Source organism: Notechis scutatus, chromosome 4 (assembly GCF_049901735.1).
Source record: "Notechis scutatus isolate UNSWTSFEM ecotype Mainland chromosome 4, rNotScu1.2, whole genome shotgun sequence".
Lineage (NCBI taxonomy): Eukaryota > Metazoa > Chordata > Lepidosauria > Squamata > Elapidae > Notechis > Notechis scutatus.
The window spans coordinates 92,620,345-92,645,091 of NC_142012.1; the positions used below are offsets into that span (position 1 = coordinate 92,620,345).

Genomic DNA, 24,747 nt, shown 5'->3' on the forward strand with positions numbered 1-24,747 from the left:
GTGACAGGTTGGGAAAGTTAAAAAATACGGGTTTTTTGCTTGTTTTCCGAGGCCTAAAGCAGGCAATTCATTTGGTTCCCTTCCCTAATACCATCAGACGTTTATTATTGTGGCCTGCTGAATGTATGAAATATATATTTCTGTATTTTAGTCTGTATTCTCTTTTTCTTGCTTTGCAGTGCTGTATTTTGGTATTCAATGTAGTGTTGGGTTGTTTGGAAATAATTTTTTTTGCACGTGCTGTGAATGTTTCTTAGATAGGCAAGGAAGAGGGGTTGAAATTCCCAAATAACATTCCTTGCAGTAGAAGTATTACTTGGTCCAGCAGGCCCAAGGAAACCAGCATCCTTTTCAGTTTGACTGACGATTGATGTTTACGGGATTTGCAACAGCATGCAAAACCACCGGCTACGGATAATGTCAATCCATCATAACAAAGGAGCAAGGACAAAGAGGGGCAGGAAAAAACAACCTTCGAAGTCTGAGTTGTGTGTGCTCTAGCCTAAAATTGCTGATTGCTCTTCCTTGAATTCCTTGCACAAAAGTTCTACACCGACACACCGGAAATAGATTACTTCTAAAAGAGTGGAAAATACTTTTAGTTTATTCATTTTGCTTGCCTGTATTACCTGGTTATCAGCCAAATCTGTCAGATTATAGCCAGCCGGTGAGGGAATTGGCAGCTGTAGTTTCACACATTTGGAGAACACTAGATTTGGGGAAGGCTTTGTGGGGCTCCCTCCACTCCAATCTGCTTTCCTCCACTTTAGCAAAACCAGGAGTGGAGTCTCATTCTCCACTGTTCTTCCCTTTCAGAGTTGCTTTTCTTATTCACAGAAGCAGAAAAGATAGATAAGGGCCACCATCTTCCCTCATCTCCACAGGATGTCTGTGTGTCTCTTCCTTAGTTGTCCTTCTGGATAAGATAGCAGATGGGTCACTGCAGGGCACATTGCAAGCAAACAATTGGAGGATGGCTTTGCAAACAAAATGAATGACTCCGGGGAGAAAAAAAATACTCCCCTTTTGTCTCTTAAAAGCATTGCTGCTGTGGGCAGGTCAAGGCTACAGTGGAAGTTATTATCATCTTGGCCTCTTCCTCTGATAAAAGCCCCAGTGCCCACAAGACTTTCTCTCCATATGTACACTTTGCTTCAAAACACCAGAGCCCGAAGGCACCTGGTGGGATTAGAAGAAGTAGACTCACCTTGTCTTCTTCAATGGGCCCTGCCGGGATTTCTTGCTTCAGGTGTCTTTGCCACCAAGAGATGCTCCTGCTGTTCATGTTGTCCTTTGGCCTCCACGGGAATACGCAGTCCTTGCAGAATACAGTGGGTGAGTACTTGCAAATGTCCCTTAACTGGAAGCCCCAAAAGTCCATGTTCCTGTGCAGAGTTGCCGTTTCTTTTGAAGCCTTTACAGGCCATTCATATGTCGTGAACAAAATACAATTTGGAAGAAGATTTGCACTTTTTGTTTTGTTTTGCTTTGCTTTTCAGGCAATGTGAATTTCTGTCACATTTAGTCCAATATATTGTTCTTGTAACTCCAGAGAAGTTAGAGCAACCAAACCTTCATATATTATGTGAAAAAAGGACTGAGATGACTCAGAATTCTCCCCACATCTATTATTCCCTGCTTGCTTACGCCATAGCTGGCTAAAGAACCCTATAGACTCAGCAGCAGAATTTCAGATAACTTCAGAAAAAAGTAATGAGAAGTAGCCATTGTAGTGCTAAAATATACAAGGAATAAACTGGATTCTACAATTGTCCCAGAAATCCTCCTCTTCTCTCTCCCTCCCTCGCCTCCCCCCATCTCTCCCTCCCCCACTCACTCACTCACACAATGTAAGGGATGAATATTGAGCTGATATATTAAAATTAAATGAGATTATCTGAGTGAAGCATAAAATGAAATCAATGTAAGTAGAGAATTATTGCAAATAGATGCTGCTAATTTAAAGCGTGTTATTATAACATGATTCTGTGTGAGTTGTAAATTTCTTTCAAATCATGAACTACCATACATAACAGCTGAGCAGGATCTTCTATATTTTAACATATTTTTGAATACTTCTGATGTATTTGTGTGATATCTTTTATTTGGAGGCTAATAATGTGTGCCTAATGTGTGCCTAGAAATTTACTTATTTTATTTTTACCCCAGATAGGTTATACGCAATAGTTCAAAAGACGGCTTTCCCACTGCCCCAATAAGGGTCATGACAGATATTTCATTATACTTGGGATAGTCAAGCAAATATTGAGTGTTGCTATATTTCCATATTTATTTGATGAGCAATTCTATTGAATTAGAATTCAATGAAGATGTCTCTAAAGGTGGTGACAAAACAGGGGAACATACACACACTCACTGCTATTTTGAAATCAAGGAGTGATTTCAAAAGAGAAATTGATTTATTGGTTGTGTGACATCAAGTCAGCATTCATAGTTGGATCTCCACTAGGATAAACAATTCTGAGACTGGTCCTTCAGGTTTTCCAATGGTCCACTCATCACTGTGAGTCCATCCAGATTGCCGCTGGTCATCCTCTTCATGTCTTCTGTCTTTCCCAGAATTAACTACAATTAAAGTAATTCAAAGGGAGATTAGTGTTGATAAATTCCAGTGGCAACAATCCGTCTTCAAAAATCAGTCCATTCAGAGGTTTGTGGAAATGGCCAGCATTATATGAAACATAATCCATAATACTATTATATTAACTAGGTGAAATTAATTATTCTAAATTCTGTGCAACCAATACATGCAGAAGAAATTTAATTTTTAAGAAACATAATGGTAGAAAAGATCTACCAAATTATAGACCAGCCAATCATGTTTTAGTATCAAATGAAGTTACTCAATCTGGACTGCAAAATCTGGATGTTTACTTGTATCCTTACAATTTTTCTTTAACTGTTTCCTAGTATGATTTGATTGCCCTATGACTATTATTAAGTCTTGAACCTTATGATTCTTGACTCTTGACAAATGTATCTTTTCTTTTATGTACACTGAAAGCATTTGCACCAAGACAAATTCCTTGTGTGTCCAATCACACTTAGCCAATAAAGAATTCTACTTCTATTCTATTCTATTCTATTCTATTCTATTCTATTCTATTCTATTCTATTCTATTCTATTCTATTCTAATTTTACAAATGGCTACTTGAATTCTTGTAATCCAAATCTGATAGCCTTAGCAGACATGATGATTATTTTCTAACACAGGGTCAGACTTTCAGCCTTTAAACCAAACCAACCTGTTTCTGATATTTTACAGGTAGGGCCAAAATACATCCTTAGAGGAGCCAAGCTGCCCAGAAGGGTGGCCTGGGTTGGACAGAGTGACATGCGGGAGGGGCTGTGAGCGAATAGAGTGGCCACACTCAGTGAATACTGACTAGACTGGCCACTAGGTGGCAGCAAAGAGATACAACCTCCTCATTGCTATCACCTTGAGGTCAACTGGATACTTACAACCTATATCTGATAACTTAGTACTGACACAACTTAATGGCACCGATTCATCCCCAAGAGAGTGTCCTGAACTGCATTGCTGCAGTTCCTCTTCAAAGACATTGTGTGCACAACTCCTGGTCACTAACAAATCTGATCCCTTGAAATTGACCATTAAGTCATAAGCTGATTCCTAAAATTAGCACAGAGGTTTCATCTGAGTTTTTGCCCTGAAGCCCAAAAACCTTAACTTACTTCTCCACTAATATGATACCCAGACTTAGCTCATATGTTGCTTGCAACCTCAGAAAATTGGTTTAAATTAAGTAAATCATGATTAAGAGTTCTGTGAAAACAGCAATGGAGAAACATACACAGTCAGTCAGTTACAAGATTTATATAACTGCTGAGCTCATATAACTACAACACAGAAAAGTAAAGCAAGACACTCATAGAGTTAAAATCATCACACACAACCAAAATGCTGCAGCACTCACATATCATGTGCATTGGGTTCATTTCTCACCCTGACCCACATAACCATCTATTTTTTTAAAAAGCCAAATAAATCAGAAATTACGTACATAATGCAGAACATTCAGTGACAAGAGATACATGTTGAACATCCAACAACAACATATATCAATGTTCAGTTTATCAAGCAATTGTTCTTTTCATATTTTGTTACTCCCTCTCCAATTTTTCATTCCGTTCCAAGCTTTGGGTGCTTTTGATGGTGCATTCCATTTTACTTTATGGCTCTTTTCTTTTGTAGATTATTTATACATCTGCAAAAAGTTGTGGTGGTTTTTCTTTTTACTCTACCAAGTCGCATACATTGTCTGAATACTGGAAAAAAATAATGTGATGAATTGTACCCACTCCACCATCTACTGTATACTCATAAGCAAATGAACCAACAATAAATTACCAGCCATCACGGTATTTTCTCATTAAGTAACAAGGCATTTTTCTTTTCAAATTAAATCGATATTTCATGGTTCCTAAAATACAGGTTGAATCACGTAAGAATTCAAGGCAGCCCAGCGACCAATGAAACTTTTAAAAGGGGGAAAATATTTTTGCTTCATTTTGATGTACCAAATTAGAGCAATTGACTTATTTAGCAAAAGAAGAAGGAAAAACAATCCATTTGCTTCAATCCAAAGAAGGTTAATAATAAATCCTGCTTTAATCCCACAGTCAGCTGGGATTACCTGGTACTTAATCAAGTGTTAAGTATATGCACAAATATATATTTATTTTTTAAAAGTTTTTTTCATAAACATTTTTGAATACAGCATTTTGTCCGAGTATGCTGTTTACAAGAAACAAAAACCATAGCTCGTACTATAAAATATATCTTCCCATTTACTAATAATAGTACTAATCATATAATAGCACATAAACACATGTTTTCTTTATGTTTAACTCATTCATATTTTAGTGCTTATATCGATTATAGTTAACAGATAACAGATAATCAGAGTTGGAAGGGATCTTGTAGGTCATCTAGTCCAACCCCCTGCCCAAGCGGGAGATCCTACACCATTTCTGACAAATGGCAGTCCAATCTCTTCTTGAAAGCCTCCAGTGATGAAGCTCCCACAACTTCTGAGGGCAAGCTGTTCCATTGGTTGATGTTCTCACAGTCAGAAAATTTCTCCTTATTTCCAGGTTGAATCTCTCCTTGTTCATCCATTATTCCTTGTCTGGCCTTCGGGTGCCTTGGAAAATAGCTTGACCCTTTCCTCTTTGTGGCAGCCCCTCAAATATTGGAAAATTGCTCTCATGTCTCCCCTGGTCCTTCTCTTCACTAGACTAGTTACATACCATCTCTGTTTTTAATAAAAACATTCAACATTTCTTCCTCTAACTACTACCCCTTGTCTCTCACCACTCATAGAATCTATTCCATATCAAGTAATATTCTGAGTCTTCTTTTTCTTTTCTTTTTAATCTGTCCATCTCGGCACATTCTAGGATTTTCCTGATTACCTCTTCATCTGACGGGGTATTCTCATTTTTCCAGAATTTTGCATAGCTAATCCTTGCTGCTGTCAATATATGTAAAACAAAGTATGCATTTCCTTTATCATAACCCTCTGGGATTATGCCCAGCAGGTCAGAGGTGGTATTCAGCAGGTTCTGACCAGTTCTGGAGAACCGGTAGCAGAAATTTTGAGTAGTTTGGAGAACCAGCAAATGCCACTTCTGACTGGAATTTTTACAGTGACCTTCCCCTGCCACGCCCACCAAACCGCACCCACAGAACCGGTAATAAAAAAAAATTGAATCCCACCACTGCAGCAGGTATACTTCTGGTTTCCAGTCTATCTTCTGTTTGGTTATTTTTTTCCAGCCAGCTCTCTATTTTCTCCCAATATTGTTTTGCTTTGGTGCAAGTCCACCACATATGGTAGTAAATCCCTAGGTTATGCACAAATATAAAGGGCAAATTTGGAAGCTGCAGCGATGCATCCCGGATGAAAAGTGTAATGAATGTTTTTATTATATACTCGTTTGCAGCCTTCACTTTAACTCTTGGGAGTTTTCTGAAATTCTCTTTGCTGGGAAGAGGTTGACAGAGCTGTCCTTTGCTCACCCAAACGCTTGCATTGCAGGTGACAGGTTGTTGGTTAATCAAGATCTGAGAATTGTTCAAAGGCAGCTGCTCCTAGGAGATCTGAAGGAAGACAGGGAGAGCTGGAAAAAAAGCATGGCAAGGATCAATCTTTGAAGATAGCTCATTATCACCAAATGACACAGAACGCTGATTCTTTCATTAGGAATGTTGATCCTGCATTCTTTATCTGCATAAACTGGAAGTCTCTAGCTCTCAGGTATAAGTCAGAATAACTGAATAGCAGAGTTGGAAGAGACCTTGAAGTTACCCTAGTTCAGGGGTGGGATTCTACCAGTTCTCACCTATTCGCTAGAACCGGTTGTTAACATTCTAAGCAGTTCGGAGAACCGGTTGTTAGGAGAAATTACTGGCCTAATCCTGTAAGGAAGGCAGGAAGGAAACATTCTGGTGTTGCTTACAGAAACTGCCTCTCCATTAACCCTTATTACAATCTTGGCAGGACTAGACTTCCTGTCTCAGGAACTTCTCTGGAGTTTTTTCCCTCTCCTTTGCTGGTACTTTGCTTGTGTGGAGTGACCATTCAAAGTTACAATGGCACTGAAAAAAGTGACTTATGACCATTTTTCACACTTACGACTGTTGCAGCATCCTCACAGTCATGAGAGGCCAGGCTAGGAGAGGCGTGCCTTGATGTGAGTGATATTGACTTGGCAACGCCCAGCTAATAACATGACCACCAAGCCATGTCCAACCAATCACATGACCGCCAAGCCACGCCCACCATCTAAGCCACGCCCACAGAACTGGTTGTTAAAAATTTGAATCCCACCCCTGCCCTAGTCCAACCCCATGCTCAGGCAGGAGATAAGACATTCCAGACAAGTGGGAGCTTCATCACTGGAAGCTTTCAAGAAGAGACTGGACTGCCATCTGTCAGAAATGGTGTAGGGCAGGGGTGGGATTCAACCAGTGTTACTACCGGTTTGGTGAGAGCTGTGCGCGCGTGTACAGCATTTGCAGAAAAACATCAGCTGTGCCACCCGGACAGCTGACAAACGCTGCAAGTGGGTGTGCAAGTGTTTGAAAATCCTCTTCTTTCCTGCTTTTTCAACCTCAGCTGTGCCACGCACAGCAGCTGAGGTTGAAAAAGCAGGAAATAAAGGACAGCCAAGAGCCCAGGCAGGCAGGCAGGCAGGCTAAACAGACGACTGAAAGGTTGTCGCACCGAACCGGTTCAGTGTCTGCTACTCTTCAGAGCTACCGGTTCTATAGAAGCGGGCCGAACTGGTAGCATCCCATCCCTGGTGTAGGGTCTCCTGCTTGTGCAGCTGGGGGGGGGGTTAGACTGGATGACCTATGAAGTCCCTTCCAACTCTGTTAAACTGTATTGTAACAAGTCCAGTCTCTTCTTAAAGGCCTCCAATGATGGAGCAGCCACAACTTCAGAAGGCAAGCCGTTTAAAATCGCTATGATTTTTGTCTTGTCACTTTTTAAGCCTATTTAACCAGGCAACAATTTTTGCAGTCCCGTTTGGTTATGTCTTGTAAAAAAAAAAAAAAAGGGAAAGGAAAAGGAAAGCATCTTCTTCGCAGGATAACACTAGCTTTCCTATAACCTGTTATATTTCTTTTGGGATTCACTTGTTTCCAATAAAATGAAGAGTTGTTGGCTGTGACTTGCACCTGTGACCATAACCGTTTTGCGACCTGCACTGGTTACCAGTTGGCACTTCAAGATGCTGGTTATCACTTTATGACATAGGGCCTGGTCCATCTATGGCTGTTTCTAGGTCTCAGGGTGATCAGGAAGAGTGAACAAGCTCCTAGTCCTTCTGATCAAGGCGTGTCCTCTAATGCAGGGGTCTAGTCAATTTAGGTTCTCTGAAGCCCAAAGGGATTCCTCATATACATGCTGTATATAAGAGAGCCAGTTTGGTTAGGCAGGGCAGTTAATAATTAAGGTTGCAGGCTGAAAACAAGGAGACTGTGAGTTCTAGTCCTGCCTTGTGTAGAACGTTAACACCCACCCCTCTTAGAAGAATGACATGTTTTAGGAAATATTAAAAGGGCAGAATATTATATTTCCCCCTAAAAGAGAAATAGAAATCTTAAGGGAGACAGAAACTCAGCTCCCTGCCCCAAGCAGAAATTTGGTGCCCATTGAGAAGGACTGGGCCAGCCTATCCAACAAGACAAAAACCTTCAGCTCCAGGGCGATGGGATTAAGACACAACCCCTCAAGACATAATAGGATTAGCCCTCTACCATCTAGCTCACCATATGGCACAACAAGCCCCTTCATTGCATCATCCAGCAAGCTTCAACCAAGCCTGGGACTCAGACAGACTACAAAGTTAGCAGTGACACCCACAACAACTAATAGAATACATTTCTTGCACAGGAACAGGAAGCTCAAGGGCAAGGCCCAAGGGAGGGTATAAATAATCCTCACTCTCCACTCCATGTAGTCAGCTGTCCAGGACCTCAAACCCACGTGGTCCTGCTCACCAATAAACCATCTTTCCAATCAGCCTCCATGTTTCCAGTGTCTTTCTCCCCACTTGGAACTGAACCAGATGGATATTTATTCCAACACTTGGGCACAAAACCATCTTGGGGACCTTGAGCCAGTCATTTCCCCCTCAGCTTTCCTAGGAAGCAGACAATGGCAAACCACTTCCAAAATCTTGCCAAGAAAACCGCACAGACTGGTGCAAGCATTTGTTAGGAGTCAACACTGACTTGAAGGCATGCACACAAACACACTGTTTCCCTCCAGACCTACTGATCAGAGGAAAATCTCCTTTTGCTTACTCATAGAAGATCGATGGACTCATATAACACAGCTTTCTTTTGGTGGCAAAAGAAAAATCATCTGGCTTGCCTTATGCATCGATCAGATTAGTCCTTCCTTTGCTGGTTACAAGCAGCCCTTCCTGACAGAGCTGTCTCCAATTACCACTGTAGGAAATTGAGAAGACACCCTAATCACACAGCCAAGCAAGATAAAGTTTTGCTTTATCTCTCCTTATCAGAAGTAGGGAACTCTTCCTTCTTCTCACAGACATTCTCACTCTCAACTATTGATTAAATAAGTTTTCCCCAAACTGAAGCCATCTATCTGTGTTGGCTGTTGCAATTATAATGCTCACATTTTCCCATTGGTCACACGGGTGGGACTTTTCAGTTGTATTGCAACAGGTGGGGAAAGCCTGAGTTCAATGATATATTGACAATATGCATGCATTTTCCATCTCTTCCTTTTAAAGGACATCGTTATTCAATTAGAAGGGTGATTTATGCAGATGAAATTACAACTCTGGATTTTGAAAATCAGTATCTTCAAATCTCAGAAGTTTCTGAATAAACTGACCAAAGCTTAGCTGAATAGAAACACTGCTGTCAATTGTACGGGTTTGCAATATTTTAGCATCTTGAAACCTTGTTAAATTTGGGGTTTCAGGTATTACTTGAATATTAGGTGTTGTAGAAGGAGGAAGAAACCCTGTTTTTATTAAGTCTTCCATGTTTGATCTCAGTAGAAGATGGCCTGGGCTTTTCCTTATTACAGCAGCTGAAATCTGCAATTATTTCTTCAATTTAGTATTGGACATATTTTCTAGAAATGAACCGAGTTGGTTTATGAGAGATTGCTGAGAATGTTGAACTTATAATATAGCCAAGATTCCATGTCAAGATAATTTTTTGTGAACCTCCTACTGAGTTTCAATTAACCTACAAGAAAATATCATAGAATCGTGAATTGTAGAGTTGGAAATTCCTCAAGGTTCCTCTGGTCTTAAGTAAAAGAAAAATCAACCCTACAGGCCCCATAATTTAAAACTGCATCTTATGGATATTGAACGTAGTGATACATCCAGATTCCCACTCAGGCAACAAATGATTATCAGACCAGGAAATAGCTTCCAAAATGAAAGATTGAGGGAACAGGGTTCATTTAGCCTCCGGAAGACACACATACTTGAATAATAGAAAAAGGCCATGAGTTAATTCTGTAACGCAGAGAGTTAAAAGCCAAATAATATTGTGGAAAAGCAGATCCAGCTGAAAATATTTAAATAGGAAGATTGATTTAATATCAGAACCAACTACTTAGAGCACAGGTGTCAAACTCGCCATGTCATGGTGCCATCATGTGACATATCATGACTTTTTTCCCTTCATGACGCTGGGGTGGGTGTGGCCTATGCATGGCACATCTGGTCTGTGGGCCACCAGTTTGACACCCTGGCTTAGAGAAATGGCATGTTTTCTCATAACTGGTTATAATCAAATTCATGTACTGGACAGCAGTTTGGCTTCAATGGCCTTCCCAAATACATGGGTTGATTTTTATATATATATATATATTTGTTTTCTGAGGTTTCGTGGGTATTTGTATGTGGATCTTTGGTTATTGGGTTTTCTCCTGCGTAGATTGGAAGTATTTAGGCAACATTTCGATGAAGTCTCATTCATCATCTTCAGGCTTGTGTCTTCAGCTCTGTGCTTCTCAGAGTTCTCAGAGCTTCTCAGACTTCACTCTGAGAAGCACAGAGCTGAAGACACAAGCCTGAAGATGATGAATGAGACTTCATCGAAACGTTGCCTAGATACTTCCAATCTTATGCGGGAGAAAACCCGAATAACCAAATATATATATATATAATTTTTTTAAAACAAACATATACAAACAAAACATAAAACCATAAAGCCATCTTCCATTTTATATACATACAGTGTATCAGTTGGTTACCATTCTTTTGTGCTATCCTTTCATAGTCATTACTCACAGTTTATATAAATTCTCACATTGTCAAACTAACATATGTTTATATATTTATCAGTTATTAATCATTCATGACCAAATATATGGTTTTATGTTAGTCAATATTTTATAAAGAAAATATAGCAAATTACTGTGAGATGGGCCCCACTTGACCATGAAGCTGGACTGTGGATAAATATTTATTTAACCTTATGTAATTGTGTAGAAAGTAAAATGCTCCCAAGAATCCAACAATTGGCTGGTTCTATTCCTGCAGTCAAACATTTATTTATTTATCTCTTCCTACAGGTTACAGTATGATTAACATCCTGCTATGGTTTTCTCTTCCTGTCTTCCAGCTCTCGATCCTTGTTCTGCCTACATTAGTCTGAATGAGCCTTGGAGGAACACGGAATTCCAGTTCAACGATTCTACTGACCAGCCTGAATGTGACAGTCATGTGGATGGGGAATGGTATCGCTTTACAGGGATGGCTGGGGACGCCATGCCTACCTTCTGCATTCCTGAGAACCACTGTGGCACCCATGCCCCAATCTGGCTGAACGGCAGCCATCCTCAAGAATCAGAGGGCGTTGTCCAAAGGCAGGCCTGTGCAACTTTTAATGGAAACTGCTGCCTCTGGAATACAACTGTTGAAATCAAGGCGTGTCCTGGAGGTTATTACGTCTACCATTTAGCCAAGCCCAGTGTCTGCTACCATGCTTACTGTGGACGTAAGTGACCAAACCTTAATAGTTCTTTCCCATAGAAGAGAATATTTGGAGCTGAGGAGTCCCTGGTCCTCGCTGAGGTTGGTTGTTTTCTTGCAGATGTTTCATTACCAAACTAGGTAACATCATCAGTGCTAATAGGGAGTGGGGTTTGCTCTCATTTTATATACTACCCAGTTGCTTGCCCTGTCAGTATTGGCAGGAGTGGTCTTGGAGGTTCTAGAATAGGCTGCTTATTGTTAACTTATTTGTCTGATTTGGTAGTTCCTTGACTGGAGTGTAGTTTGCTTCTTGGTTGTTGGTCTAATGTTAATCTTGGTGTTACTCTCTGCTCATCTGGGTGTTGATTGCTGGTGAGGAGGTGTCTTGGTCTTTTGTTTCCTTTTTAGCTTTTTTATTTTCTCTTTTGAATGGTTTTGAACACCACTCCCTACTAGTCATGATGATGTTAGCTAGTTTGGCAATGAAACATCTGAAAGAAAGTAACCAGGCTCAGAGAACTCCAAGGACTCTTTACTTAATTGTCCTTTCTTATGTATACTCTTATTTGAGCACGGTATAACAAGAGGAATTTCACTTTGGGGGCATATATGTAGCAATAGCAATAGCACTTAGACTTATATACCGCTTTATAGTGCTTTACAGCCCTCTCTAAGCAGTTTACAGAGTCAGCATATTGCCCTCAACAATCAGGATCCTCATTTTACCCACCTCGGAAGGAGGGAAGGCTGAGTCAACCTTGAGCCTGGTGGGATTTGAACTGCCAAATTGCAGGCAGCTGGCTGCAGAAGTAGCTTGCAGTACTGCACTCTAACCACTGCGCCACATATGCTTCCATGTATGAATGATACCTCATGATTTTAGCAAACCTCCTTTGCTAAATTAATCTAATTAATCTAGTTTACCCCTTGACATGATTCTTTTCCCTTGTAATAGCAATAGCACTTAGACTTATGTACCGCTTTATAGTGCTTTACAGCCCTCTCTAAGCAGTTTACAGAGTCAGCATATTAGCCCCCAACAATCTGGATCCTCATTTTACCCACCTTGGAAGGAGGGAAGGCTGAGTCAACCTTGACCTCTTTGGCAATTTGTTCATTCATTATGACAAGTATGTTTTTTTAGCAGTACAACATTCAGACCTTTGACACCGTAAAGTTTGGAATGATACATTTCTGCAAAAGCAGCTCCCAACCAATTTCTTGGCAAGAAGATCATCTCAAAAATGGACCTTATTCCTGCTCATAGCAAACAATATCAACAAGCAGAATCTGAGACACAATGCCTTGTCTGGCATTGCAAAGTTTAGCATCCTTGAACCCCATTCATGACAGAATGCCAGGCCCTGCATTCCAGATTGGGGAGAGCCACCAGAATTGGTTGTAAGGGTGATCAGTTAGCATCTAGCTTCTATCAATGAATTGCTTTGTTTTATTTTCCCTCTGATCGTTTGCCACACAGTTTCGACACCATCCTGAATTTTCTTTGGCATTTTGTTGCACAACTGTTTGGATTCCAGTCATAGATCTGTTCAGGAGCTCCTTCAGCTCTCCAGCCTGGCAGAATAGTCAACCACATCGCAGAATAGCTATTAAATTTTTTTTAACCTACCATGATTATACATTTCAGGTTGGAGAATTACGAATAATCATGCTTTGACAATAGAAGCTGGGGCTCAGAAAGCGATTGGTTGTATTTCATGGATAATACATATATGTGCTTTTGCCTGTCTCTTAACTGTTTTGGAAGTTTTAAATCTGCACTGACAGTGTATTTATCTCTACCTCTGTTTCTATCTCTATCATTTCTATCTATATCATCTTTATATCATCTCTATATCATTTCTATCTCTATCATCTCTAACTGTATCTCTATCATTTCTCTCTATTCCATCATCTATCTCTATCATCTCTAACTATATCTCTATCATCTCTATCTCTATCTTTATATCAAGAAGCGATGGATGGAAATTAATCAAGGAGAGAAACAACGTAGAACTAATGAGAAATTTCCTGACCAAAAACAACAACAATGGAACGACTTTCCTCCAGGAGTTGTGGGTGCTCCAACACTGGAGGTTTTTCAGAAGGGATTAGACAAACATTTGTCTGAAATGGTGTAGGGTTTCCTGCCTGAGCAGAGGTTTAGACTAGATGGCCTCCAAGATCTCTTCCATCTCTGTTATTCTGTTATTCTATATCTATATATCTATAGCAACAAAATAGCCCTTCTGTTCTGTTGTCCCACACTTTCTCCACATGCACACAGACATAAACATCACACAAAAATACATTGAAGTTGCTATCAAAAATTGTCTTCATTGGCCTCAGATTACAATTGCTTTTTATATATAGTGGACACCCCTCCCCCAACTGATTTTTTTTATAAAAAAGATAGGTTAATTTCCCTGAGAAATCAGTCTATGAATTTCCAATTTAGCTCTGCATAGCTCTTGGGCAATGTTGTTGATAGCTTTTCATTGCATTGCTCATTGACCTTTACAGCTTATAACAGAGAAATCATTTTAGTAATGTATCTCATCTGGGAAATCTGGTGGGTGCATTCTAGTCAGCTGAAGAGACTGAGCTCAAGGCTTCCTCTCTGAGCTGGAAAGGGATCAGTTTGAAATATCTGATCTTTTCTGCGATGGCATCTTTCCTTTGAATATTTTTTTTGCACAATCTAGACCAGTCCCTTGTAATTTTTAGAGGACAGCCATGCCCTTTCTTTGGGGAAAAGTTTTGGACTGTCAAATTTGGACAGTCCAAACTTTGGACCGTCGAATTTTGGAAACCCCCCCCTCTTCTTTGTGGCAGTCCCTCAAATATTGGGACACTGGTAGGAGGACTAGGGGGTGACATGATAGCTGTGTTCCAATATCAAAGGAGTGGCTACAAAGAAGACAGGTTCTGTAAGGCAATTGAAGGCAGACTAAGAAGCAACGGATGGAAACTAATCTAGGAGGGAAGCCACCTAGAACTAAGGACAAATTCCCTGACAGTGAGAACTGTCAGTAAAGCTGTCAGGGCTCCAACAAATCCACCCCCATTCAAATCATAAGTCTCTAGCCGCATCTCTCAGAGCAACAAAAAAAAAAAGATTAATTAGGAGTGACCAAGTCGGCATTACCTGGGTGCAGCCGACACTAAGATACATCATTCATTTCCCCCTTGACCCTGGTCTTCCCCCCATTCCCTGGATTTATATTCTCCAATGGGGACACATCCATAGCCAAGAGTCATCAATCATGCTCTCCCGTAATAATCTTGTGCGCCAACAGCTTCAGTTGCCTAGCAATTATCTGAAGCAGTTGAGGCATGCACTGCTTTCCCCACTCCCTTTCTGCTGGCAACTAAAGAGACCAAAGAAGTATTTTTAGTTGACAAAACAGCTTGACTTCAGAATTTGTGGGTGTAACACCACTGAAGGTTTTTAAGAAGAGATTGGGGCAGCCGTTTGTCTGAAATCGTATAGAGTCTCTTGCTTGTGCAAGAGGTTGGACTAGAAGACCCCCAAGGTCCCTTCCATCTCTGATATTCTTTTATTCTGAATTTGTCAGTACACTGGTATTTTTTTTTAGTAATATTCCATACTGTTTTAAAAGTGGACATTTTGTAAATTGTCTAAGTCAGAGGTCTCCAAACTTGGCAACTTTAAGACTTGTGGACTTCAACTCCCAGAATTCAAAGCTGGCTGGAGAATTCTGGGAGTTGAAATCCACAAGTCTTAAAGTTGCCAAGTTTGGGGACCTCTGGTCTAAGCTGCATACTGACAAAATAGCTGTTGTGAGCATACAAGTAGCCCTCGGCTTGCAATCATTCATTTAGTGACCATTCCAAGTTACAACTGCACTGCAGATAGTGACATGATTGCTGTTCATACTTACAACCAGGGGTGGAATTCAAATTTCTCAACATCCGGTTCTGTGGGTGTGGCCTAATTTGTGGGTGTGGCTTGGTGGTCATCTGACTGGGTGGGCATGGGCTTGTATGTAAATATTATAAATATTTATCTATATATTGATTTTTTATGAAAAAAAGAGCAACTTTTACCCCAAAGCAGGCAAAACAGGCAGGCAGATTGAGTTGCTCATAAAATCACAGATTAACTTAGAGATCTATCGATCTGCAATCGGCTACCTGAGTCTGCACTGAAAAGCTTCAGTCCTAAGGAAGGTTCGGCTCTGTTTTTAGATTAGCTAGAAAGCAAGAAATCAGGATTTCTTGCTTTCTAGCTAATCTAAATCTCCTGGCAGAGCAGAACAGCTGATGGTCGGGGGAGGGGGAAGGAAAAATAGCAACTTACCAAACCAGGCAAGTTGGATGGCTCACATGCCAGGTAAGGAGTGAGTGGACAGGGAGGGGCAGGGCCAGCCAGTGAAGCGATTTGCCGGTTCTCCAAACTGGGGACAATCGTGCGTGCAGCGTTTGCAAGAAATCATCAGCCGTGCCACCTGGACAGCTGACAAGCACTGCGCTTGGGTGCGCAGAGTCCTCTTGTTTCCTGCTTTTTGCAATCTCAGCTGTGCCGCTTAAAGCAGCTGAGGAGGGAAAAGCAGGGAATAAAGGACAGCCTAGAACCCAGGCCGGTGGGTGGGCCAAACACCGAACCAGTTCAGTGTCAGCTACTCTTCGCAGCTACAGGTTCTATAGAACCGGGCTGAACCAGTAGCATCCCACCCCTGCTTTACAACCATTACAGCATCCCTGCAGTCACGTGATCAAAATCCAGACACTTGGCAACTGGCATGTACCGTATTTATCGGCGTATAACACGCACAGGCGTATAACACGCATCTTCATTTTAAGAGGGAAATTTCAGGAAAGCGCCCGTTTCACCCCCACTCCCACCCCCCGCGCGCGCTTCAATCCACAGTGTCCCATTCTGCCTGCCTGCCTGCCTGCCTTAGTTTCTGGTTGTTTGGGAGCAGCTTCGGCTGAGAATAATAACTATTCGCCTCTTTTACTCAGCCGAAGCTGTTCCGATTCAACCATTAACGAAGGCAGGCAGGCAGGCAGAACGGAGCACTGCGGGCGGGCGGGGTGGGGGTGGGGGAGAAACGGGCGCTTCAGGGAAGCTGCGGCGACAGGAAAAGCCCCCCCCCCGCTTCTTTGAAGCAGTTTCTTCCTGTGCTGGTGGAGGAGCGAGAGAGCGACTGACAGAGCTGACCCAGAGAGAAGGACAGGCTTCGGTTGCTTCCTCCCTCCCCTTCTTTCATTTGTGTCCTTGATCCCCGATCCCAGCAGCATTCACCGAAGGCTTCTTAACATTATATCGGCGTATAACACGCATACATCATTTGCCCCCTATTTTCAGGGGGAAAAAAGTGCGTGTTATACGCCGATAAATACGGTATGTACAACAACTGCAGTGTCCCAGGGTCCTGTGATCACCTTTTGCGACTTTCTGACAAGCAACCTCAATGGGAAAGCCAGTTAGAAACACTGAAAAATTGTGTTACTAGTTTAACAACTGCAATGATTCACTTAACAACTGTGGCAAGAAAGGTCATAAAATGGGGCAAAACTCACTTAGCAGCTTAGCATTAGCTAAGCAATGGAAATTTTGGGCTCAATTGTGGTCATAAGTCAAGGATTACCTGTATCTTTGTGCATGTATTTATGGCTGACTACATTTGTGAGTATCTTAATGGAGGAATTTTACCCTACATACAAAATATAAACCATGAGGGGAGATTATTAAGTGAATTCATTAAATAGTTCTAAGACAGCAACAAATGCCTTTGAAAATTAAGCAAATATACATTGAATTAGCAGAAAGAGCTACAATTTCAGAAAAGCGTGGAAGAAAATCTATTAACTTTATGACATATCCAAATGAGTATCCAGCTGACCTTGAAAAATACTTTCCTTCCCTTTTTCTTGGAGGATAAACTATTCATTTTTTTCCTCTTCTTGTTCAAAGACTTATCAAATTGACCTATAAAACAGTTACAAATCAATAACACCAACGTTTTGCAGGTATGTCCAGTCTTTTCACATTATAGCATTTAGATCTTGACAGGTCTACAGTAACACTAGAGGACATGGTGCTAATGTGCCCTAATACAGGGGTCCCCAACCTTGACAACTTTAAGACTTGTGGACTTCAACTCCTCAACTTTGCTGGCTGAGGAACTCTGGGAGTTGAAGTCCACAAGTCTTAAAGTTGCCAACGTTGGAGACCCCTGCCCTAATATATTCCCCTTGGTCTCCTCTCTGCCACACCACCTTTTCTGAAAAGTTTATTTTCATGAGAGAGAGGGGGGGAGGGAGGGAGGGAGGGAGGGAGGGAGGGAGAGGGAGAGTGGGGATGGGTATAGTGCATAAGTTGTTGATAGGGACCAGAGATATCTTGATTCAAGTCCATGGAAGCTCACAGATGGAATTTGGATTGGTCACTTTTTTCAGCCTAACCTATCTTAGTAGGATAGAATGGTTGTGAAGAATAATGGAGTGCTATGTATATCTCATTGAACTCCTGCATCAAAGGAAAGCTATAAATCTAGCAAAGAACCTCTAATATAAATAAGTAAATGTGAAGTTTACTTCTTTAGTAAACTATGAGTATTAGTAACCTATGTCCAGCACTAAGTGTTGTATCTTATGATTCTTGATGAATGTATTTTTATTTTTATTTTATTTTTCTTATGTACACTGAGAGCATATGCACCAAAGACAAATTCCTTGTGTGTCCAATCACACTTGGCCAATAAATAATTCTATTCTATTCTATTCTATTCTATTCTATTCTATTCTATTCTATTCTATTCTATTCTCTTACTTGTATTCTCTTACTTGTAATAAGTAAATGTGAAGTTTACTTCTTACAAGTAAATATGAAGTTCTAGTACTGCTTTAAAAGCCTTAGTAAGTCCACACTTGGAATACTGCATCCAGTGCTGGTCACCACAACACAAAAAAGGATGTTAAGACTCTGGAAAGAGTGCAGAGAAAAGCAGTAAAAATGATTAGGGGTCTGGAGACTAAAACATATGGAACAACGGTTACAGGAATTGGGTATGCCAAGTCCAGTGAAAAGAAGAACTAGGTGGGACATGATAGTACTATTCCAATATTTGAGGGGCTCCTACAAAGATGAGGGGGTCAATCTTTTTTCCAAAGCACCAGAAGACAAGACTAGAAATAATAGTTTGAAACTAACCAAGGAGAGAAGCAAATTAGAAATAAGGAGAAATTCCCTGTCAATTAGAACAATTTGCCTCCAGAAGTTGAGGGTGCTCCAACACTGGTTTTTAAGAAAAGACTGGGCAACCATTTGCTGAAATGGTATAGGGTCTGCGGCTCTACCAGGAGGATGGACTAGAAGATCTTAGATGTCCCTTCCAACTCTTATTCTGTGTTCTAGGTGTGTTGTAAATCAAAGCACAAGATTCTACCTTCATATGTGTTTTCAGACATTTTATTTTATTCCCATAAAGAACCCAATGGACTGGAAGAGAGCTATCTGATAGTTAGCTTCACTTTTGGTAAATATATTTTATGACTGACCATGATAAACATTTTACAAATATACAATTCTCTCTTAATATCCATTTTGTGAGTACGTCTACAAGATCTCAAAGTTCCTAATATGCTTCTATTGTAGTCCAAAAATATTGTGACCAATTTTATTTTTTATTTTATTTATTTTGTCAAGTGATTATAAGATAACAGGTATAAGTATAAACATAGTTATGAATACATGAAATATAGTTTTGATGCTTTTCAGCTTTTCAGATTAGAACTAGTGGTTCTAAGCATTCATAGATAATACCCAGCAGGCCTTTTTGATGAATTAGTCTGTGAGATCAGAACAGTTCCTTCTCTGCTGGCATTTAGAAAGACAATCTACATTTTTAAGCCTTTGAGCTAATACTTTCATTGATTTGTCTACTGTTAGTTTTACTATTTGTTGCTATTTTCTACTGTGTGCTTTTTTTTTTTTTTACTTTTGATAACGTACATCATTCTGAATTTGATGAATTGTCTCCGCTGGTAGATAAAACAGTCTGAATTTTAAAGCTATTATTTGCAGTAGAACTCATCCCAAGCTAGAATTGCATAGCAATGCAAAATCATCACTGTATTGCTACATGACATAAGACTTAATGCATATATGTAGTCCTCAATGTATGACCAGAATTGGAGACTAGAATTTCTATTGCTTACCAAGATGCTTGTTAAGTGAGTCCAATATTTTTTGCCATGGCTATTAACCAAATTATTGCAGTTGTTAAGTGGATTGTGTGGTCATTTCCCCATTTGCTTGTTGGAAGCTGGCTGGGAAGATTGCAAATGATGCTCATATGACCACAGAATGCAGCAACTGTCATAAATACATATCAGTTTTCACGTGCCCAAATTTTAATAACATGACCCAGGAGGATACTCCTTCCTCCTCCTGTTTTTCCCACAGTAACAACCCTTTGAGTTGAGTTGGGCTGAGAGAAAGTGACTCACTCTTGGCTTAAGCCCAACTAATTTAATTAAGTACACCCAATCAGTTATCTGCTTTTCTAATAACTTTCCTTTATCGTTCTGCAGATTTCTATGACATCTGTGATGTGGTTGATTGTCAAGGTTCCTGTTTGGACACTGGAGATTGCATTTGTTCCTTGGGGACAATTATGGGACCAGATGGACAGACCTGTCTCGGTAAGAAGCCTCTACACAATATGTCTTACATATTGGCAAAAAAAAATAAATCAGAAAATAAAATACAAGCTGAATAGTCAAGACCTTGTTGATGACCCAAACTTTGTCAAGGACCTTGGAGTACTCATCTCTAATAATCTAAGTGCTAAAGCCCTCTGTAACTACATAGCCAAAAAGGCATTAAGAGTTGTAAACCTAACCCTGCATAGCTTTTTCTCTGGTCATATCACTCTACTAACTAGAGCATACAAAACATTTGCTAGACCAATACTTGAATACAGCTCATCAGTCTGGAACCCACATTACATATCTGATATTAATACAATTGAGAAAGTTCAGAAATATTTCACAAGAAAAGTTCTCCACTCTACTTGTAGCAGAATACTTTATGTCACCAGACTTGAAATTTTAGACCTAGACAACCTAGAACTACGCCGCCTTTCAGTTCAATCTAAGTATAGTACATAAAATTATACATTGCAATGTCCTACTTGTCAATGAATACTTCGGCTTCAACCACAACAGTACAAGAGCACACAATAGATACACGCACCAAACTTGATTGCAGGAAATACGACTTCAGCAACAGAGTGGTCAACGTCTGGAATACTCTACCTAACTCTGTGGTTTCTTCCCCAAACCCCAAAAACTTTAACCTTAGACTGTCTACTATTGACCTCACCCCTTTCCTAAGAGGTCTCTAGGGGGCGTGCATAAGCGCACCAACATGCCTACCATCCCTGTCCTATTGGGTTTTTTTTTCTTATTCGTATCCATTTCATGTTTCTACTTATACCCGTTGTCTAATAATTGCTTGACAAAAGAAAGAAGAAAGAAAGAAATAGAGAAATATGAGAACTGAAAGGAAAATACCAAGGCAGGGGAGAAATCTGAGGTTGGGAAAATTTAAAAAAATGCTTATGGATTGCTCCATTTTTCTTAAGTGACAAGGAAAAAAAGAGGAATATAAGTAATCATTATCACAGTGAAAAAGAACTAACTTTCGTTGTAAGTGCCATCTTCTCATCATTCCCACACATGCAAGCTGATCTCTGAAAAAATAAGTAGAACAGGAACCTAATTACATACTAATCCCGAATGAACTCATCTTCAGAAAATAATCTGGAGCTCTTCCAGCTGACGTGCACAAGCTTCAGTTTCACCTGATTTTTTTTTCTATTGGGTATTGGGTAGTTGATCACATTTCTTCTGCATGCTCTAAAACAGGGGTATCAAACTCGATTTCATTGAAGGCCGCATCAGGATTGTATTTTACCTTGGAGGGCCAGAGTGGGCGTGGCCTGAGTGGGTGTGGTCAGCTCGACATCACTCGTGTCAGGGGTGCCTGTGGTGGCCCGAGCCCTCTGCCAGAGAAAACAGGCTCCTGAGCTCCGTTTTCGGCTGCAACGGCCTCCAGTAATTAACCCTCTGCCAATGAAAACAGAGCTCAAGAGGGCTGTGTGCAGCCCACCCGAGTTCTGTTTTTGCTGGCAGAGGCACCGCAGGCAAGTCTTTCGCCGTTTCCAGGGTGGCCCTGCGGGCCAGATCTAATCAGCCCGCGGGCTGGATCTGCCCCCCGGGCCTTGAGTTTGACACCCCTGCTCTAACGGAATAACAGAAGTGGAAGGAAACTTTGAGTTCTTCAAGTCCAACCCCCTGCACAAGCAGGAGATCCTATACCCGTGATGGCGAACCTATTTGCCATTTGTGCGGGCACACAAGCCCCAGGCAAACTTACCACACTGCACATGCGCATGCCTCCCAGCTGATTTTCAGGCCTTTTTCAACCTCCCAGAGGCTCGTGGGAAGCCTCTGCAGCCTTTGTGGCTGAAAAACAGGCCCGTTTAGTCACTTCTCGTATTTCCAGAAATACATTTTCCGGAAATACTGGAAGTGATGAAACAGCTCCATTTTTCAGCCTCCAAAGGCTGCAGAGGCTTCCCACGAGCCTCTGGGAAGCCGAAAAAGGCCCGAAAATCAACTGGAAGGCGCGCACATGTGCAGTGCAGTTACGGGGGCGGGGGAGAGGATAGCACGCGCATGTGCAGGGGCATGGGGGGGCATTGCCTTCTGGGCACTGGCACACGGGCATGCGCACACAAGCACGCACACAATTTTGGTCACAGGAGCCCAAAAAGATTAGCCACCACTGCCCTATACCATTCTAGGCTGCTTCTCTCCTTAGTTAATTTGCTTCTTGTCCTGTCTTCTGGTGCTTCAGGAAATAGATTGACCTCTTCTTCTTTGTGGCAGCCCTTCAAATATTGGAACATTGCTATCATGTCACCACTAGACTAGACATGCCCAATTCCTGCATCAGTTTTAACCTTTAGCCCCCAATCATCTTTGTTGCTCTTTTCTGCACTCTTTCCAGAGACTCAATTTCTTTTTTATACAGCAATATGGTGACTAAAACTGCATGCAGTATTCTGGTATTCTTGGTGTAAAATGGTAGCCAATGATCCCAGACTACTCTGGGAAACTATGTCATAACTGTAGGCTTTACAATGAAAAAATAAATAAGTAAATCTGCAGATTCTAGAAAGAGTGTTGAGAAGAACATCAAAGAGGATTAGGGGTCTGGAAGCTAAAACATGAAGAGCAGTCAGAGAATTGGGTATATCTATAGTGAAAAGAAGGACTAAGGCTGACATGATAGGAGTCTTCCGATATTTGAGGGGCTATCACAAAAAAAGGAAAATCAAGCTATTTTCCAAAGCACCTGAAGGCAGGACAAGAAGCAATGGATGGAAACTAAGCAAAGAGAGAGAACCAACCTAAAACTAAGAAGAGATTTCTTGGCAGTTAAAACAATTAACTGGTGAAAAGGCTTACCTTCAGAAGTTGGGGGATGGTCCATTACTGGACCAGAAGACTTCCAAGGTCCCTTCCAACTGTGTTATTCTGTTATTCTCTTCAAAGCAGTATCCCAATGTATTTAACCAAAGCAAGACATTAATACAAAGAAAGTTAATAAAAAGTCAGCTCCAGGTAAGGGGGGAAAAGTTAAATTCAGTCTAAGCTTTGTTTTAATTAGATTTTTGGTTTTGACAGCTGTGCCAATACTTTTAATTTGCTGAAGTTGGAGAAAGGACAGTAATCTCCAATGCAATACCGCTTGGTGATCTAATCAATTACCACAAGTCAGAAAGCAGCTGCATCACTATTAGGCTTTAAATTATGTTTCAGAATAATCAGGCTCATGAAAGATTATGTATGAAATGTGTGAAGAGCATTCAGATGAGATGCTTCATAAAGCATGAATTTCACCTTTACGAACAAATATTCTGCTTTTATATATATTCCCCCACCCACCCAGAAGCAAAAAAAGTGAAAGTCCATTAGAAGTTTCCTTTGATTATTTGATTTGTTTCACTCCATCAAAGTCTGATTCTTTTCATGCATTCTGAATCCCTCACACAACACACATACACACACACACACACATACCTGCTGTGCCCCCAAAGCCATGCCCACCTCCTGCTCAGTACTGTGGTGCAGATAAGAAGGAACTCTTAATGACTGCATTCACACACATCATCTTAAGTCAGAAAAAACCTAGCAGATTAGAGAATGGCAAGGAAAATGATGCAAGAACTTGAGGATGTGCCCTGTCAGGATAGTCTGAAAGAATCTAAGAAGTTCAAGCTGAAGAAAAGAATATTAACAGATTAACAGAGTTGGAAGGGACCTTGTAGATCATCTAGTCCACACACACACACCCATCCAAGCAGGAGAGCCTACACCATTTCTGACAGATGGCAGTCCAGCCTCTTCTTGAAAGCTTCCGGTGAAGAAGGTCTCACAACTTCTGAAGGCAAACTGTTCCATTGGTTGATCGTTCTCACTGTCAGAAAGTTTCTCCTTATTTCCAGGTTGAATCTCTCCTTGTTCAGTTTCCATCCATTATTCCTTGTTTGGCCTTCAGATGCTTTAGAAAATAGCTTGACCCCTGCCTCTCTGTGGAAGCCCCTCAAATATTGGAAGACCTCTATCATGTCTCCCCTGGTCCTTCTCTTCAGTAGATTAGCCATGCTCAGTTCCTGCAAGGCTTCTTCATATGTTTTAGTCTCCAGTCCCCTAATAAGCCTTTGTTGCTCTTCTCTGCCACTTCTCTGAAAATTTAGGCCATCAGCTATTATTAATGGCCACAGAAAACAGAAAGCAAAATAATAGGACATATAAGTTTCAGCTGTCTAGATTTTGTTCAAAGATAAGACAAAGCTTTCTGATAGTAAAATTGTTACAACAATAGGAAAGTCTACCAACAGGTGCTCTGGGTTCTCCAATACTGAAGGTTTTTAAGAAGAGGCTGGACAACCACCATTCATGGGTGGTCTAATTGGCCTTCCATGCACATTTTGGAGATTGCAATGAGATGAGCCTTGTGGTTCCTCTCAACTCTACAACTCAATGATTTTACAAGCTGTATTCATGCAACATACAGTACTAAGTTACATTCATGTTCACCTTGAATATTTAACATGCTATGTGAATTCATCCTTTATCAGGGTTACTAGATATCTGACCAGGCAAAGGAG

At 40.8% G+C, this 24,747-nt stretch overlaps 1 protein-coding gene across 1 annotated transcript in view; it reads left to right on the forward strand.

The window, feature by feature from the left end:
• The first annotated feature begins 697 nt into the window (after positions 1-697).
• OIT3 (oncoprotein induced transcript 3) overlaps positions 698-24,747 on the forward strand; it is a 59,639-nt gene continuing 35,589 nt past the window's right edge. Inside the window, exons 1-3 of the mRNA XM_026681254.2 lie at positions 698-1,335; positions 11,178-11,552; positions 20,096-20,206. Coding sequence (XP_026537039.1) covers positions 1,221-1,335; positions 11,178-11,552; positions 20,096-20,206 — 601 coding nt within the window. The 5' untranslated portion in view covers positions 698-1,220. The remainder of the gene's footprint in view (positions 1,336-11,177; positions 11,553-20,095; positions 20,207-24,747) is intronic.